The sequence below is a fragment of the Schistocerca gregaria genome, chromosome 6 (assembly GCF_023897955.1).
Source record: "Schistocerca gregaria isolate iqSchGreg1 chromosome 6, iqSchGreg1.2, whole genome shotgun sequence".
Lineage (NCBI taxonomy): Eukaryota > Metazoa > Arthropoda > Insecta > Orthoptera > Acrididae > Schistocerca > Schistocerca gregaria.
The window spans coordinates 57637461-57655656 of record NC_064925.1 but is presented as its reverse complement, the minus strand read 5'-3'; the positions used below and the strand labels follow the sequence as shown (position 1 = coordinate 57655656).

Below are 18196 nucleotides of genomic sequence, written 5' to 3'. Positions count from 1 at the left end.
CCTCAAGATTTGCCATGGTTCAAAGTACAAATTCGGCTTAACTAAATTGTTTTAAGAGTTCCAAAATATTTATTTATTTCTTCCAGTTTAAATTCACATCAGTATAAATCCCTGAAGTTTCTGCCCTAATTATTATTTCCTCGCCATGAGTTAACACTTCTCATTAGAGTGCTTCTAGCTAAGCAGAACTGAATATGTTGCGTCTCTTTAAAATTGAGGTGAGACCACTCGCAGAACCAGTCAAAGAACATTGTTTGCCATTTCTTCTGTTGCTTTATAAGTGCTTGGATTGATTACAACCCAAGTGACATCTGAAGAGAGAAAAAAAAAGAAAGAAAAAAAACATAATCTCACTTCTATATTACACAGGCGGTTCATTCATATGTGAAACAATAGTGGACCTGTAATCTCATCTACTTACAATAGTTGAGTTATTAAGTGCAGCTTTCTGCATTACTTTGGTTAGGTATGGCATTATCCAATGGTGGGCTGTACTGTAAATCCCATAAGTCATCAGTTTATCAAGGAAAATATTGTGGATCACACAAATGCTTCAAATAGGTCATAGAAAATACCAGCTTGATGCTATTTTGTTATTTAAATCTTCCAATCCACATTGTGATGTACTGAGGATAATAATGTTGCTCAGGCACTACTGTTCTAGAATACATCACCTTGGGAATTGTTAGTAGTGAAATGGGTCAGTAGTTACTGACAATTGAGCTGTCACCCTTCATATAGGGGGGCTTAATGGCGATTTCAATCTCTGGAAAATTGCCCTGAGTTAATGATGCATTGCAGATTTCAGAAAATGTCACAAAACAAGTCTACTTTGATATTGACAACACCATCAAATCCAGAGGAGCCCTTGTTTTTGAGAGAAAGTGTAATTTTCTGCATATCAAAATGAGAAGTGGATGAGACATCCATATAATTTAGGTTTATGTGAGTTGGTTTTTCAACACACTGCCTTGATTTTTCTCTTAATCTGTTTGCCCCCTATATATCTTCTACATTTAACATATTACTGCCACATCCATAGTGATTGATGTTTCACTGCTAGGTCAGGACAGGAACACATCAGGCGCTCAGTTCTGCTGTGGCCAATGGAGGCTAAACAGGTCTTGTTGTGTTAAGAAATGTTTATTAAATGTACTTGCTCTCTCTGGCTGATCATTTATTGCCCTTTCCTTTAATCAGTAGTCATGGTTTTTTTTCTGTTCTGTGGTATGTTGTCCTGTCTCTCATTTCACTACATTCCATATATATTTAACCCTGACTTCTAACGTTATGTGCCTGTTCCTTGAATTTAATAAATTTTTCCTAGTAATTTTGAGTAGTTCTTGTAGTGTGTAACAACTGCACCATCATTTTTTTGTTTTTGCCAACAGATAAATTCCCTATTCCTTTCACAAGGCACTTTAGTCTCTCTAGTGATCCACGGTTTTTTATATAGTTGTTCACTGTCATCTGGTCAGCTTATGTGGAAAGCAATATCCAGATAACAATAAATTTTTATAATGGACTAGATTAAATTTTATGTCAGTATTTGGTTCTTTATAAATCTCATCCCAAGTAATCTCTTGCAAAGTATTCTTAAAGACTTTTCTTCGTGGGTCATTAGCAATATCAATTTCCACACAGGAGTGTTTATACTGTAAAGCATAATTAATTATGTCGATTTCTGCTGAGGATTGTATAAGGCACTGTCTTTTTTATCGTAACTGTGTATTATGATCTGGGAGAACATTTGTTAGTGGGTGTACGGTTATTTTCTACATACACTTTTTATAACTAGAGTCCTGCAGCTAGTGTAAGATGATTTGATTTATCAGTAACCAGTTTTAGGCTTGAGCTCATCTTAAGAAAATGGCATATGTTCACATCTACATCTACGTGATTACCCTGCTATTCACAATAAAAAATGTAAAATCAAACAAGACATTTGATACCCTCTGAAGGTGGGCTTAGGTTCAAGACTAATTACAGGCAAATAATTCATTCATCAGTAATGATGTAGCTTTTTAAATATAGAATCATTGTTACATAAAACTGAAAAATTTTAGTGGCTAATGTTGTAGATCTACTTCCTAAGCACTGCAGGTTTTATTGAAAACCAGTTAATTTCAAATAAGTCACTGGATATAATGTCATTATTGTTCTTGAACTAACAGAACAAAGACTTCTTGACCGAGTCTCAGAGTCTTCATAAATAAGTCAACTGGAGAGCATGTAGTAAACATTACTACCTGAGAGAAGTGAGGCCAAGGCAAATTGTAGTGGTCCTTAAATTTGCCACTGCCATTTGCCTAAGTGATTTGCTGCTAGCTGATGTACTGCTCTGCAGATTAGTTGACCATTCAATTCATTCATTGAGATTACAAGAGGTTATAAATAAAATATGGTATTCTTGGAGGAAGTGAGATGACTTTTAAACAGATAAAATAAGTTTTATTAGAATTAGAGCTATAAATGATATGAAGTTGAATCAGTACACTACCAGAAATAGTGAGAATCGTCAAATGAGGGGGAGTGAGAGTTGGTAGTGGAGTTGCAAGTCCTTATGCATATGTTGGGAGCTTTTCTGTGCAGAAACGCCATCCATTTTTTCTCATAATGAGTTCTGGTAAACATTACGTAATACTGATTTCTCAAGAATTGCAGTCCTTGTTTCTAGTCTGTTGTGAACTTCATGGGACAGCGACTACATCTTAACTGTTACATTAATGTGGTGTTTGACATTAATGTGCAATAATCACTTGCAGACAGCAGGTCACAGCACTAGTAGTGGAGGGTATATAATGTGTGTTGGAGGTTCCCTGAAAACAGGTGAGGTATGAAAAATGAAATGAAACAACCTATGACATACAACTGACACTAATTGAATACAGATATTACTATTTCTCAATGCTTGTCGATGTTACTTGGTAACTGTACACTTGTGATGAACGGAAATGGTAAGGAATTCATTGATTCTGCAATGGAAGTTTTTCAAAATAAATGAAATGTAAATTTTGAGAATCATTGTAAAACTGGCTTCTGTAAAATGGTAGGAACGACAATGAAAATAATAGAAACAGTTCATTTGGTAATAAAAAAGGGAGATCACTGCTTGATCGCAGTAAGTAGGTACAGTAATGCAGAGCTGAAGGGGCCTGCACGAGGTAGACTAGGATGCAGAGCTACATCAAACAGTTCTCAGACCAAGACCAAGGTGACAATAATGAAAGAACTTGCCAAAATAAAAACTAATAAATTTGAATAAAATCTGTACAGGCATTAAGCCACTTCATTGTATTTACAGTTGTGAGGGCAACTAATGGTAACTGAGAACAATTTTTACATTATGTGCCATTAACGGACTAGTTCCTGGAACTCTAGGCCCCTTAAAGTGAAATGAAAATAACAAAAAATTTGATAGGTTTGTGTTTATTCAATAATAAAATAGGAAAATCACTTACCATAGGTTAATAGCATGCAGTGGGAGAAAAATCTTTTCCAAACTTTCTTCTAATCATACATTCTCACGCATCATTTCTTCTTACTTGCATTGGCTTTGCAATTCCACTTGCTTGTCTGTTGCACAATTTTACTGAAGAGCCACCTGTTTTCAGAAACTGTTTATCATCTTGTGCATGCGTATGTGTGAGTGCACATGTTACCATAATGGATGTTGGCATCTAAATTTAGCCTTGTGATCTGAGTGGTATCATACAGAATAACTTACTGACCTTTCAATTTACAGCGTAATGGTTCAGAAACATATGATGGTGTGTTCAATATGTATACTGGTAAGGACAACATCGAGCTTCTGGGTACAGTTGCCAAATGGAATTACAACAGTTTTACACCTTACTATGAGCGACCATGCAGCGATGTCACGGGCACCACTGGAGAACTCTGGGGGCCAATCAGAAATAAAAATGATGTTGGAATATTTGCTCCCGACATTTGTATGTAAGTAATTTCTCCTTATTTTTGTTATGGGACAGATTGACTATTTCAGTTATGTTGTGGTGAGCTTGGAAAACACCAGAAATCAGGTCAGAGCATTGCTTAATGTTAGTGCATTTTGCAAGTGACAAATGCTGCTCCATTTCTTCTCACAGTCTGAGCTATGCAGTTTTAGTAGGATATATTCACTGTACCACTTTTCACTCATGATACAGGTAGTGACTTTTTGCACTTCATCGCGTGTATCTATACCTTTCCTTATTCTCTTTCATCTTTATCCCACAAAGGAATTTCAAAAGATATAACACAGAGCTGGGCACAAAGACTATGCTTCCCTGGCACCTCAAGTACACCACGGGCAGGTCAGTTGCTGTAAGAATGGGATGACTGTACAGCTTGTTAGGAAAAAAGTTAGCTGTCTTCCTCGTTGCCCTGGCCGTACTGAGGAGTTCACAAAATAAGCCCTTGCTGAGAGTGAAGGCACATTGGGGAACAAAAAGTTAACCAGATGTTTAAGGACTAACCAGAACTATTGCAGATATCCTTTATCTGGCTGCAGTGTTCAAGCTTCATACAGCTGCCTGCTTATGGTCATTAATGGAGTTCTTGCTGCTACTTCACTATGGTATTGTAGGACACCAAAAGTTTGGGAATAAGTAAAATTAAAAAACATTTGCTAATTTACTATTTAGCAAAAAGAATTCAGATCTTTTCCACTTTATGCTGACTGAGGAGGGGAGTGACTCACTGCAGCAGAGGAAGTATGGAAAAATAGTGCATGAGACTTATAATTTGCTTACCTCTCCATCCAGTCAATGCGTCTTGGTGGGAGGGGGTGTGAGGCAATGCAGGTTTGGCAGTTCTGTCAGGGACATGGTAGCACCTCGGTATTGCTCTACTTGTCACACGTAGAAAACACAGCCCTTTTTTGGCTATAACTTCAATTGTGTTTCTAAATTTCTTCTCAATTTCCTTTCCTGCTTATTCACAGTACAGACTGGAAAACTTGTGAAAGAGGTTGCAACCCTGCCTCACTCCCTTCTGAACTATTGCTTTCTTTTTGTGCTCTTCAACTTTTATAACTGCAAGAATGACATATTGAACTGATGGTTTGGAAATACCTTACATATCAGGTGGGATAGTTTTGTCAGGCTGGCTCTCCCAAGGATCTTGGTAATAATGATGTGCCTTAATTTAACTTTGGTCATTCAATGCTCTGTCAAATGCTGCTCACAATATCATACCTCCAATGTCATTTTAATATACTTCCTCTCCTCTTTCTATAATATTGTGTTCAACTTTATTTCTCTTGTTTAGTTTCTCTATTTTCTTTCCACCTTTCCGCCTCATTCACCCAGGCTTCTGGGCAACTTTTCCTAAACCTCACCACTCCTTTTCCTTCACTTCCCTTCCTTCCACTTGAACCCTCCTTCCAGGAGCCACTGGCTCCAAAAGCTTACAAATTGTAATGCCTTTTGTATGTGTGTTCCCCTGCTGCCATTTGGTGAGTAGACTAATGTATAAAGACATCTGTATTCCTTTTGTCACCTTCATTTTTATATTGTCTCCTTTTGTCAGTTAAATTCAATATTTCTTTTCTCATTTGCAGACTTCTATTAAGCCTTGTCCTTGTCTTATATCATTATAATTTCCTGCTTTTCTGCAATTTTTTTCAATTATGATTTGCAGTCAGTAACCAATAAATTATGGTCAGGATCCACATCTGACCTTGGAAATGTTTTACAGTTTAAAATCTTGTCTTGAAATCTGTCTTACCACTATAATCAATCTGAAATCTTCTGGTGTCTCCATGTCTCTTCTACATATACAACCTTCTTTAATGATTGTTAAACCAAGTCTTAGCCATGTTTAAACTATGTTCTATGCAAAATTCTAACAGTTGACTTCCTCTTTCCTACCATTGAATTCAAGTCCTCCACCACAATTAAATTTTTTTTCTCTCTTAACTGTGTGTGTGAGTTCTTTTAACTCATCATCCATCCTTCCAGCCTCAATCATATGTACATGTAGTTGGTATATAAAAATGTAATATGGTATCTCGCTCAGCTATGATAAGGCATTCATTATGCTGTTTGTGGTAGCTTACTTGTCTTTCTATTTTCTTTTTATTATATGTACTCCTGTATTACCTCTATTGGACTTTTCATTGATAATCCTCTACTCATCTGTCAGACATCCTGTTCTTCCTGCCACCACACTTCACTAATTCCCATTTATGTAACTTAAGCCTACCTATCTCTCTCTTAAAATCCTCTAATCTACCTACCCGATTAAAGAATGGGGAGCTTCGACCCGTAGAATATCAGTTTTGTTTTTTCTGCTGACAACATCCTCATGAGTAGTCGCCACCAAGAGGACTAAATAGGGGATTGTTTTACTTCTGGAATGTTTTACCCAGGGGACGCCATCATTAAGCCATACAGTAGAGCTGCATGTCCTAAGGAAAAATAACAGCTACAGTTTTCCCCCTTGCTGTAAACAGCAATTTTGCCATGATGGCTAATGTTAAAAGGCCAGGTCATTCCATCATCCAGATTATTGCCCCAGGAACTATTAAAAAAGGCTGTTGCCCCTTTTCAGGAACTAGGTATTTGTCTGGCCTCTCCATGTGTTAATGCAATGCCATGTCATGGCACCTCCTGTATGGCTATCTGTATCATTGAGGCACCTTGGCAAGGAGGCAGGAAAGGGAGAAAGGGCGAGTTTCAGTACATACTGGCATCAAAAGGAAATTTCACTTCAGAAAACCAAAAAGTTAAGAGACAAGGGTGCTGCTCAGTGCTTATCTTCAGGAGGCAACATTTTTAGTACTGCCAATATACGCAAATCAAAGTACACAGCTTATAGTCTTGAAAGAGAATGTTAACTGAGGTCTTGATTCACATTCTTGGTACTAAGAAACGTAAGATCCTTCTTCAGTGAGGAGAGAGGGATAGGTTATGGAATGTTCAGGTCACTCTGACACCAGGATGAAACTGCGCCTTTTGTAGCAAAGTGAGGAGGATTAATAATTAACTTTTTAATGCAAACTTAGATGGAGATATAGAAAAGAATAAATTTGCTCTTTCCATGAAACCATGGAGGTCTTAAAATTCCCCTGAAATGATTTTGTGCAATGGTAAAGAAATAAAATGTAATCTTGATACAAATCTGAGTGATGATTGGTTTGGAAATAGACAACTTAGTTTCAGAAGAGATCCAGTACACCAAACATTTAAACCTTCTACATATAGCCATAGTTTGTAACTGCTGTGTTCTCTTCTATAATATGCTGTTTTGTTGGATTACACTGGTCAGACATTAAATTTGGAAATTATTCTCAAATTTCTTTGACTGCATCACAGTGTTAAGAGAAATCTGTAATAGTATATTTTCTGCTGTAAAAAATATTGTAGTAGCATTGTACATAATGGGTGACACAAATGAGTAAAAGTTTAATAAAGAGATAAAGGGGCTGGCCAGTACTTAGCTCAGCGCAGTACAGCCGATAGGTACACAAAACAGAACAGAAAATTTACGTTCCTAGCTTTCGGAACTTTGTTCCTTCATCAGCGAGTAGAGAGAGGAAAGAAAGAGAAGAAGGGCAAGTGGATTCAGTTACTCACAACTCAGGTTATGAAGCAACAGGGAACGAAAAACAGGGAGGGTAGCAAGGATGGAGGCATGATTGTCAGAGGGAAGACAAAGATAATTCTACTGTAATTACTGTGCCAGCTTCAAACCAAAGAGGATGCATACAGAAGTAAAGAAGTATATAGTATAAAGATAAACACAACTATGTAGGATGAAAAGATGCATGAATGGCTAAAGAGGAAAGGGACAGAGGTGAAGACTGAAGAGTAAATGAGAGTGAGGTTGTTTAACATAGGTTCAGTCCAGGGGGATGGTGGGATGAAAGGATGTGTTGGAGTGCAAGTTCCCATCTCCGCAGTCAGAGGGACTGGTGTTGGGTGGGAGAAGCCAAATGGCACATACGGTGTAGCAGGTTCCTAGGTCCCTAGAATTATGCTGGGGGGCATGCTCTGGTACTGGGTATTGCCCCCCAGAGCATGCCCTTCGGCATAATTCTAGGGACCTAGGAACCTGCTACACCGTAAGTGCCATTTGGCTTCTCCCACCCAACACCAGTCCCTCGGAACTGCGGAGATGGGAACTTGCACTCCAACACATCCTTTCATCCCGCCATCCCCCTGGACTGAACCTACGTTAAACAACCTCACTCTCATTTACTCTTCAGTCTTCTCCTCTTTCCCTTTCCTCTTTAGCCATTCATGCATCTTTTCATCCTACATCTTTATACTATATACCTCTTTACTTCTGTATGCATCCTCTTTGGTTTGAAGCTGGCACAGTACCTACAGTAGAATATCTTTGGCTTCCCTCTGGCAACCATGCCTCCATCCTTGTTACCCTCCCTGTTATCCGTTCCCTGTTGCTTCATAACCTGAGTTGTGAGTAGCTGAATCCACTTGCCCTACTTCGCTTTCTTTCCCCTCTCTACTCGCTGATGAAGGAACAAAGTTCCGAAAGCTAGGAACGTAAATTTTCTGTTCTGTTTTGTGTATCTGTCGGCTGTACTGAGCTGAGGTAAGTACTGGCCAGCCCCTCTATCTCTTTGTTAGTATTTGTTTCACATCTTTATATGACATTTTCCATTAATCATTAAAAATTTTAATAAGCTGGATATTCATAGACATGGGAAGATGCGTTCTTGCACTTGATACAAACTTGCCTGAAGACTGTGATCATTAAATGCACTGGCAGGAGTTTTTTTAATTTACGAGGAACTCTATCCCGTTAATAAGAGGTTACAGGGAAAATGGGTGATAACAACTATGCTATCTGAAAAGCACTGCTATTAGTATAGAGAACTGTGATATATTTTTAAGGATGGACTTCTCTCCTTTGGGTTCTAGAGAGTGAAGATTTGTTGAAACACTGTGATTAATTTTTACAGGACACTGAAGTTGAAATACAGTGGTGCTGCAGAGTTAAATGGATTGGAAGGCTACAGCTACCTTTTGCGGGACAATGCATTCAACAATAGTGACCCTGAAGCATCTTGCACATGTATAAAAGATACAGATTGTGTACCTGCTGGCCTATTGAATGTATCTGCTTGCCGCTATAATGCACCTGTCTTTGTATCACGGCCGCACTTCTTATTGTCTAACTCATCACTCCTTGATGCCGTTGAGGGACTGAAGCCTGATCCAGAAAAACACAAATTAAGACTTGGTCTTGAACCTGTAAGTATTTTATATTTACAACATAGTTGGACTGAACCAGTGGTTATTCCTGTACTTACATTTCTTTGTAAACTAAATGCCTTAAGCGTGCTGCAGTATTGAAATTTATTATCAGTGTTTAGGCCATGTAGCCCAGCGGTTGGCAGTTCGTGGACAATTTTGGAAGATGTTTGCTAGGGTAATCCTAAGTGGGTTACAGGTACATCCATAACACATTAGTTGTTTGTAGTAATCGTGAGAAACAGCTCGGCTACTTCCTAAGACATCCGAACAATCTCCATGCTAACATTATATTTACTATGGATGTAGAAAAGGATCAACAGCCACCTTGTCTAGATTTACTGGTTATGAGGACTGGAGAGGACCTGGCCCACAGCTTGTATCAAACTGACAAACACTATCAGATACCTGTAAAAACTTTCAAATCATCACTTGAGCCACAAAAGAGGTAAGATTAACACACTTATAATGGATGGAAGACAAGTATTGAGCTGTAGCATCTCGAAAGTGGGATCAAATCCCTGGAATGCATTCTGAAGAACAGGTACTTCATCAGCTATGTGAGAAGTGTTACAAACCCTAACAGCCATCAGAGTAACATGTAAGAAGAAGAAATCTCGAGTACAGTCTTTGTGACATACATTTGCTGGATGACAGACAGAAGCTGCCCTTCATTGTGAATACACAGTGTAAAGACTATATACAAACAGACCAAGATGATCAGATACTGTCTCAGATCAGCACATGGCAAAGAAGTCTCACCTACCAATCTTCTTCTCACTGACCATGAAGACATTAGATGTGTTCACTTACTGCAAGTATTTAGATTGCCAGAATTAAGAAATGACAGAATGAAGGGACCCTTGAATAAATCAAAGTGTTCGTCTAAAACCAGAATAAATGTGAGATAATCTCATTAGACATTAGAATGAAATCAGTCCACAAGTCAGCCATCTTGTTGAAGGACAAGAAAAATATATTTTTTATTGGGGGGGGGGCAATTACAAAAACTCACCTCATGTAAATAGAGTGGTATTCGGTAAATAGTGATGTGTTTTTGGCAATAAACAACAAGAAGGAAAGGTGATTAGTCATGAGGATCTGTGGTTACAAAATCAAAGACAGGCAGTGTGACAGTGCTTTCCATGTCTGCATTGTTGAAATCATGGTATTGGTGCAAGTGAGGTAACAAAAATTATCAAAGTAGCCAAGGACATTCTGTCACTTAGCATTCTAACTAAAACTGAACTCGGTCAGCTCAAGCCTTTCTTTAAAGTGGTGGAAGCCAGCTCATGTACAATAAAACGGCGGCAACTACCGCATTCCTGACAGCAACAGTGTGTTACGTTCTAAGGTCTGCAACTGAATGGGGCACAAAGTGTGTCTCTCTGTGGTCTTGTAAATTCAGACACAGCACAGTAGCATGTCTCCTTCAAGTAAAAATGGTTCCAGTAGTCAACCTTACTGGGAATGGCAGTAAAGACAGTTGCTGCTGCTTCCAGCCAGCTGGGCAGCCTTACCTCCTGGTGTTTAAGCTGGGTAACTTGTTGCAGTGCTAGGTCACAGAGTGCATTGGTGTGTCTAATGCTGAAATTTGAATATAGCAGCTTTTAACATTACTGATTTTTCACTATTTTGTGGTTTTTGTAATTCAGTTGATTAGTGGACATGAAGTGATCGGTTCCTACCATTCAATGGCTCCTTACTTAGGCACCACGTTGGTGATTTCTGTTGGCTGGGAAAAATTGATATTAATGGCTAAATGGGCCAGATAATTTAATCATTTTTTTAATTAATAAAGCAGTAGACCAATGTTTACTACATTGAAATCATGATTACATATGCAGTATGAATCAACAATTAGAAACATGTTTATTATATATAATTAAGCTCTCTCTTTTTTTGTGACTGGACAGGACAGCTATCAAGACTTCCCCATATGGGTTATATATCTTGGAAAAACCTCAGGGTTGCACCAGGCTCACCAAACATAAATGGTAATGTAAGCAGGGACAGATGGATGAATGGGGCATAGCAGAAGACCTGCTTTGAGACACTGACCGCATAATAAAATTAGCTGAGCCGCAGGTTCTCACTGTGGAGAAGAACTACCATAGCCGTTTGTTCAGGGAAGCTGTAGAAATTCGCAGACCTGACAATGGCTATGTAGTCTCAACAAGAAAGAAGAAAGTCTTAATACGAACAGATCCTGGATTCCTGTGTTGTGGCAAATGACTGTTGCAGGTCACAAGGGGCAGCAGTAATGACCAGAGAAAGACCCTCAGATTTTGACGTGATAAGTAAGTGTAACTTCTGGCCATGGGCTTGACTCCAGTCCACCAATAGCAGTGCCATCCTCTCGTGTTGGCAAAATATCAGAAAAAGACAATAAACAAATGTAAACAGAAGGTCCTGAGGCCAGACAATGCATGTATAAAACAATACAACATGCCATGTTCAACACATCTGATATAAACAATGCTTGTTGTGCAAGAAATAGTGGAGCCCAGAAAAAAGATCACTGAACCCAAAAACGCACCCAGTACAGTCAACCAATCCTGCTGCTTCATTCAGTAAATCTGTCCTCAGCCGGGTATCAACTGAGTATCCTTTGTGTGTCTATCCTGAGCATCCTCCTTCCCTTTTCTTCCTGTTGCTCTTTTTCCTTCTATTTTTCCCCCCACGATTCTACATAGTAGAAAATTTCCACATAATGTGTGTCCCACGCAAGATGTTTTCCTTTCGTGTATCATCCTTGTAAAGTTCCTGTCCTCCCCTACCCTATTCAGTACCTCCTCATTTCTCATTCTGTCAATCCATTTCACTTTCTCTGTTATCTTATTTCAGAACTTTCTTATTTTGGTTCTCTCTGTCTACATTTCAGAACAATAACACACAACACTCCCAAAAGCTCTCTTCTCCGTGTAGGTTCTGCACCTCACTTCCTCTGTGCAGGATTGGTTAACCTCATAAAACATGACTGGGAATTCATAAATAGTTGATTACATAAATCTTTTAGTAGAAGCAATGTGTTTTGTTATATGTGAAGGCAGAAGAGACGTAGCATTGTGAACAGTGTATTAACTGCTCTAAAGCAGGTTAGTAAAAAAAAAAAAAAAGTAAATGGCATGCTATATGATACAGGGAAAAGAAAAGTGATAAAGAATAATATCACTATACACACTCTTGGATGCCAACCAGAGACTCACAAACCTAGCATCCCAGTCAGGACCATTGTAAATTCAGAAATTTCAGCCTCCTGTCAGTGTGCAAAACACCTACTAAATTTACTGGTTGAAAACTACAAATTACATGACCATACTGTAAAAGCATCACATACTTAATTCATGTTTGTCGTGTTACTGGCAGTTGTGCACTGACTATGTGTCTTTATTGTTAAAAGTTTATTGTAATTAAATACTTTTAAGTATGTCATTATTTTAAGTAATTCCAGTGTCAATCATCAGTAACCCAATAAAACATTAAGAAAAATATGGAATGATTTGTGGCTAAATGCTATGTTAAAGGTTCATGCATTTGCGATCTCATCAAAGTTGCTGGCTTCTAAAGTGTAGGTTTTGGACTAGATTCCTAGTGACCACATCAAATTTGTTTATGGTGGTAAGATCTGGGACAATGTTAACTAAGCATTGTGAGTCCAAAATGAGATGTTACATGGTTATGTTATGTTAACCGGGGACCTAGAAACGATGGAGAGGCTCCGTCCCCGCCGTAGATGCAGTGGTTCGCAACCTCACGATGACTACCGCAGTCCACTTTACCCCTCCGCCGCCCCAAACCGAACCCAGGGTTATTGTGCAGTTTTGCCCCCAGTCCCCCCCTCCCCCTCCCCTCCCCCCGTCTGGGAATGTCTCGCACCAGACAAGTGTAACCTCTATGTTTTCGAGGTAGATTAATGGTGGTGTACGCGTACGTGGAGAACTTGTTTGCGCAGCAATCGCCGACATAGTGTAGCTGAGGCGGAATAAGGGGAACCAGCCCACATTTGCCGAGGCAGATGGAAAACTGCCTAAAACCCATCCACACACTGGCCGGCTCACCAAACCTTGACACAAATCCGCTGGGCGGAATCGTGTCGGGGTCCAGGCGCTCCTTCCCGCCCGAAAGCCGTGCATTCGGCCGCACGGCCAACCAGGCGGACTTGTAGTTACATGGTTACTTCATCAAAGAAAATTGACACCCAACCACTCAAAGTGGCAACAAACTGAAAGCAGCGAACAACATGACTTCATAACCAGAACTCTTGGAAAAAAGAGGAAATGATAAATTAGAGCAGTTGTTATTTTGTGGTGTACCATCAGAAAATTATTGAATTTCGGTACCTTTTATGGTAACTGGTGAACTCTTTGGGAAAATAGTATTAGTGCATTGTTAAAGTTTAATGCTAACCTTGCACATTTGCATCTGCTAAGGAAATTCAAGCAGTAAAATGAAACATTTGAAACAATATTGAAATATATTGTCAGCATGGGGATATTTAGCATTTATGATACAAATGTCAGTAGTGTACAAATACTTCAGTGCATGTATGTATTTCCAAATTATCTTTATATCCTTGTGAAACTTCATGATTGCTTCAGGCTTTCAAAAGAATTGTGCTCTGTTTAAAACAATTGTATGATGTGTATGCTTTAAAAGACGCAGTTTTGTATCTTGTGATTAAAATTCAGTGAATATCTATTTCCTTCCAGACTACTGGAGCACCCATGTTTGTGGATGCACGTTTGATGTTGAACTTGCTGCTTGAACCTGTGAAACACATCAAGTACGTATAGTTACTCTCATGGAAGTATAATTTTCTGTAATCAGCACACACACATTTTAGTGCCATTAATTATTAAATAATAGGTAACAATGATTTTATTTATAGATTTGATGTAAATATCTATTAAATGTAGCAAAAGACATTCAGAATCTGAATTCAGTGCATCATTTTTAATAATCTACTATGTTGCTTGTAACAACTACAGTGAAAAATATCTCTACAACCTACCCTGACTGTAAACAGTTACATCATTCTTCATATATTTGAAGGCTAGTAACAATACAAGCTATAGAGTATTTCCTTTGACCACTGACTGTTATAAAACAAGTACTCTAACTGCTTAATATTGAATGATAGCAGTTGAAATTAAGTCATTGAAGTTGAATCTGTTTTACATACTTTGAATATTTTCAACAACATGCACAAATTTATTTCAAACTGCAGTCTTTTATTTTGTACAAAGTTTTTTTATGAACAATGAACCATACTTAGTCCAGTATTTGTAATTAGTTCACTTTTACATTTAGATGGTTTTGACTGCAGAACTACCCAGCATAGCTTGATGATCATTCACATGCAAATAAATTCTTGGGAGTGGCCAACAGTAGATTGACTTGCAGCACTCACCTCGATTGCTTATTGTTGACTACAGTGTATGTGGAAATTGTAAAGAAGTAACAAAGTAAGCAAGTGAAAATTTATGAAACAATGGAAACTCCATGTTGGATTATCAACAATGTAAGAGAAAGATAGATTGATACCCACCATAAAGAGAAGACATTAAGTTACAGACAGGCTCAAATAAAAGCCACTAAAAAATTAGCTTTCAGCCACAGCCTTCGTCAGAAGGTGGCATGCGCCGACACACACACACACGCACACACACACACACACACACACACACACACACACACACACACACACACACACAGATACTGTGTGCATTATATATAGATTCACACAAGCAAGCACACATCACACACATGACCGCCATCTCCGGCAGCTCAAACCAGAATGCAACTGTCACCTAGAATTGAAACAGCAATCTGGAGGGGGCAAGGAAGGGAAAGTCATACCAGTATGGGTGGGGGGTGGGGGGGGGGGGGGGGGGGAGAAGAGTGCTATCTGGTGGAGTGTGCTGCAACAAGGCTGCCAATAGGTGCAGCATTGGGAGGCTGTGGGGCAGGGATGGGGGTAGAAATGGAGCAAAATAGTAGAGGAGCAGGGAAACTTGGGCAGGTGTGTTGACAGAAGGTGGCACACAGAGGGTGGGAAACGATAATGAGGAGGTGGTGGTGGGAACTGTTCATTGGAGGGTGCAAGGATGGTATGTTACTGCAGGTTGAGGCTGGCATAATTTTGGAAGTGGAGAATATGTGGTAACGATAGTTCCCATCTGAGTGTTTCAGAAAAACTGGTGGTGGAAGGAAAGTTCTAGGTGGCTTGGGTACTGAAGCAGCCATTGAAATCAAGCGTGTTATATTGAGGTGCGTGTTGTCCCACAGGATGGTCTAACTCACTGATGGCCACAGTTTTACGGAGGCTGTTGATGCTGGTGGACAGCTGGTTGGTAGTTGTACCAAAATAAAAACCTGTGCATTGATTGCAGCAGAGCTGGTAAATGACATAACTGCTTTTACTGGTGGCCCAGCCTCTGATGGGCTATGATAAGTCTGTAACAGGACAGGACTAGGAGTGCTAGGTGGGTGGGCTGGTGTTGCATCTGGATGTTTCACAGGGATATGATCCTTGTGGTAAGGGGTTGGGACTGGGAGTAGCATAGGAATGTAGTTGGTTGTTGTGGAGGTGGTGACAGAAGACTACTTTAGGAGGGGTGTGAAGGATCTGTGGCGGGATGTCCCTCATTTCATGGCATGATGATAGGTAATCAAAGCTCTGGTGAAGAATGTAGTGTAATTGTTCCAGTCCAAGATAGTATTGTGTGACAAAAGAGGCCCTCGCTTGTGGCTGGTTCTTGGGGGTGGTGGGAGGATTGCATCAGCATACTGGACAAGGGACTTCTTGTCACTGAAGATACATCGTCCCTGGGTGGCCAGCCTGTAAGGGAGTGATTTTTTGGTGGGAAAGGGATGACACTGTTGAAATGTAGGTGCTGTTGGTGGTTGGTGGGTGTAATGTGGATAGAGATGTGGATGGAGGCATCAGAGAGGTGGTGGTCAACGTCCAGGAAGGTAGCATGCTGGGTCGAGGAGAACTAGATGAAGCGAGTGAGACAAAAGGTGTTGAGGTTGTGAAGGAATTAGGATAAGGTGTCTGGTTCTGAGTCAAAATCATTAAGGTGTCATCAATGAACCTGAACCAAGTAGGGGTATGGTTTGTTTGGAGGCAAGGGAGGTCTCCTCTAGATGGCCCGTAAACAGGTGATTTTCGGGAGCATGTAGGCGGGTGTGCCGGGTGTCCTAGGGGTGAGGAAGGCAGTGGATTCAAGGGACAGGTTCTGGGAAGGGCCTAAGTCTCTAAGGAGGGATTGTAGGTTACTTTGTACTTTGGGTATAGGATCACTCTGGCAGAGTTTATAGGTGGAAGAGTCAGGTGTCAGAGGCCTTCCACCAGGTGATTCATGACAGCGGTGGAAGCTTTGTCTGCTGGTAGGATAATTAGGTCAGAATTTGTGTTGAGATTGTGTATGGCTGTCCTTTCTTCAGCTGAAAGGTTTGTTGCTCTGAGTAAAGGAACTGGGGAAGGTTGCTGAGGCAAAGTCGGATGTATGGAATTCCTGTAAGGTGACCTGCAGGTGGTTGAGTGGGACGAGGGAAGGGTCGCAGTTGGATGGTGTTATGAACTGGGAGAGTCAGGGTTCAGTGTTAGACTTAGGTTGGAGGGATTTATTTGGGGCAAAGAAGAGTTACCATTGCAGGGATTGAGAAGAGGTGAGTAGGTGTTTGACAAATCCAGCATGGTTAAATTGGGTGTAGGGCCAAAGATGCAATCGTAAGAAAGGATTGAAACTTTTGTGGGCTGGGAGTTTCAGTGGAATGAGTAAGAACCACAACTGTAAAACCCATAAAAGTTTTAACCCTATCCAAATGCCTCACCTTTAGCCCTACACTTGATTTATCCATGCTGGACTTGTCAAAGACCTACTCTCATTCTCCCAATCCCTGCAATGATAACACTTCTTTGCCACCATCCTTCCAACAAAAGCCAACGTAATACCAACACTGAAACCTGCCTCTTCCAGTTCATACCACCATCCAATTGTGAACCTCTCCCCATTACTCCCCCTCCTCCCCCTTTCCTCCTATTTAAGCATCTGCTGGTCACTTTCCAGGAATTTCGTACCTCCTCGCCATCCTTCTACAGGTGCCATCCTCAGAACACCAACCTTTCAGCAGAGAAAGGACAGGCATAGACAACCTTCAAACAAATTCTGAACAAATCATCCACCACTGTCATTCTGAATCACAGTTACTGTCTTGTGGATGGGCTCTGCCACTTATCAGACACGTCCACCTAATAAACTCTGACAGAGTAATCCCATACCACAAGTCCAACATAACTTTCAACCCCTGCTTAAAGCTTAGGCCCTTCCCAGAATCTGTGCACCCACCTTCTATATGCTCCCCAAAATCCACAAACCCAACTGTCCGGTCACCTCATTGTAGCTAGTTATTGTGTCCCCACTGAGCCGGCCAGAGTGGCCGAGCAGTTCTAGGTGCTACAATGTGGAACCGCGCAACCGCTACGGTCACAGGTTCGAATCCTGCCTTGGGTATGGCTGTGTGTGGCGTCCTTAGGTTAGTTAGGTTTAAGTAGTTCTAAGTTCTAGGGGACTGATGACCACAGCAGTTAAGTCCCACAGTGCTCAGAGTCATTTGAACCATATTTGTCCCCACTGAAAGAATTTCAGCCCTCATTGACCAACACCTATCAGTTGCCCATAATCTAGAGTCCCACATCGAAGATACCAACCATCTCCTTCACAGACTCTCCACCATCCCCAGCCCTTTACATCATGGGTCCGTACTTGTCACTGTTGATGCCATCTTCCTATACATCAACATCCCTCATGCTCATGGGCTTACTGCTATTGGACACTACCTTTCCCAATGTCCTTCAGACTCCAAACCCACATCATTCCTCATAGACTAGTAATTTACCCTAAGTCACAACTCCTTTGAATGGGAGGTTACAAACAAATGTGCAGAAGAGCCATGGGTACCTG

At 40.3% G+C, this 18196-nt stretch overlaps 1 protein-coding gene across 3 annotated transcripts in view; it reads left to right on the top strand.

Moving 5' to 3' along the window:
• LOC126277925 (protein croquemort-like) overlaps positions 1–18196 on the top strand; it is a 220827-nt gene that overhangs the window by 180131 nt on the left and 22500 nt on the right. For all 3 annotated transcript variants that reach the window (XM_049977502.1, XM_049977501.1, XM_049977500.1), the window contains 3 exons: positions 3746–3957; positions 8933–9224; positions 13937–14010. In XM_049977502.1, coding sequence (XP_049833459.1) covers positions 3746–3957; positions 8933–9224; positions 13937–14010 — 578 coding nt within the window. The remainder of the gene's footprint in view (positions 1–3745; positions 3958–8932; positions 9225–13936; positions 14011–18196) is intronic.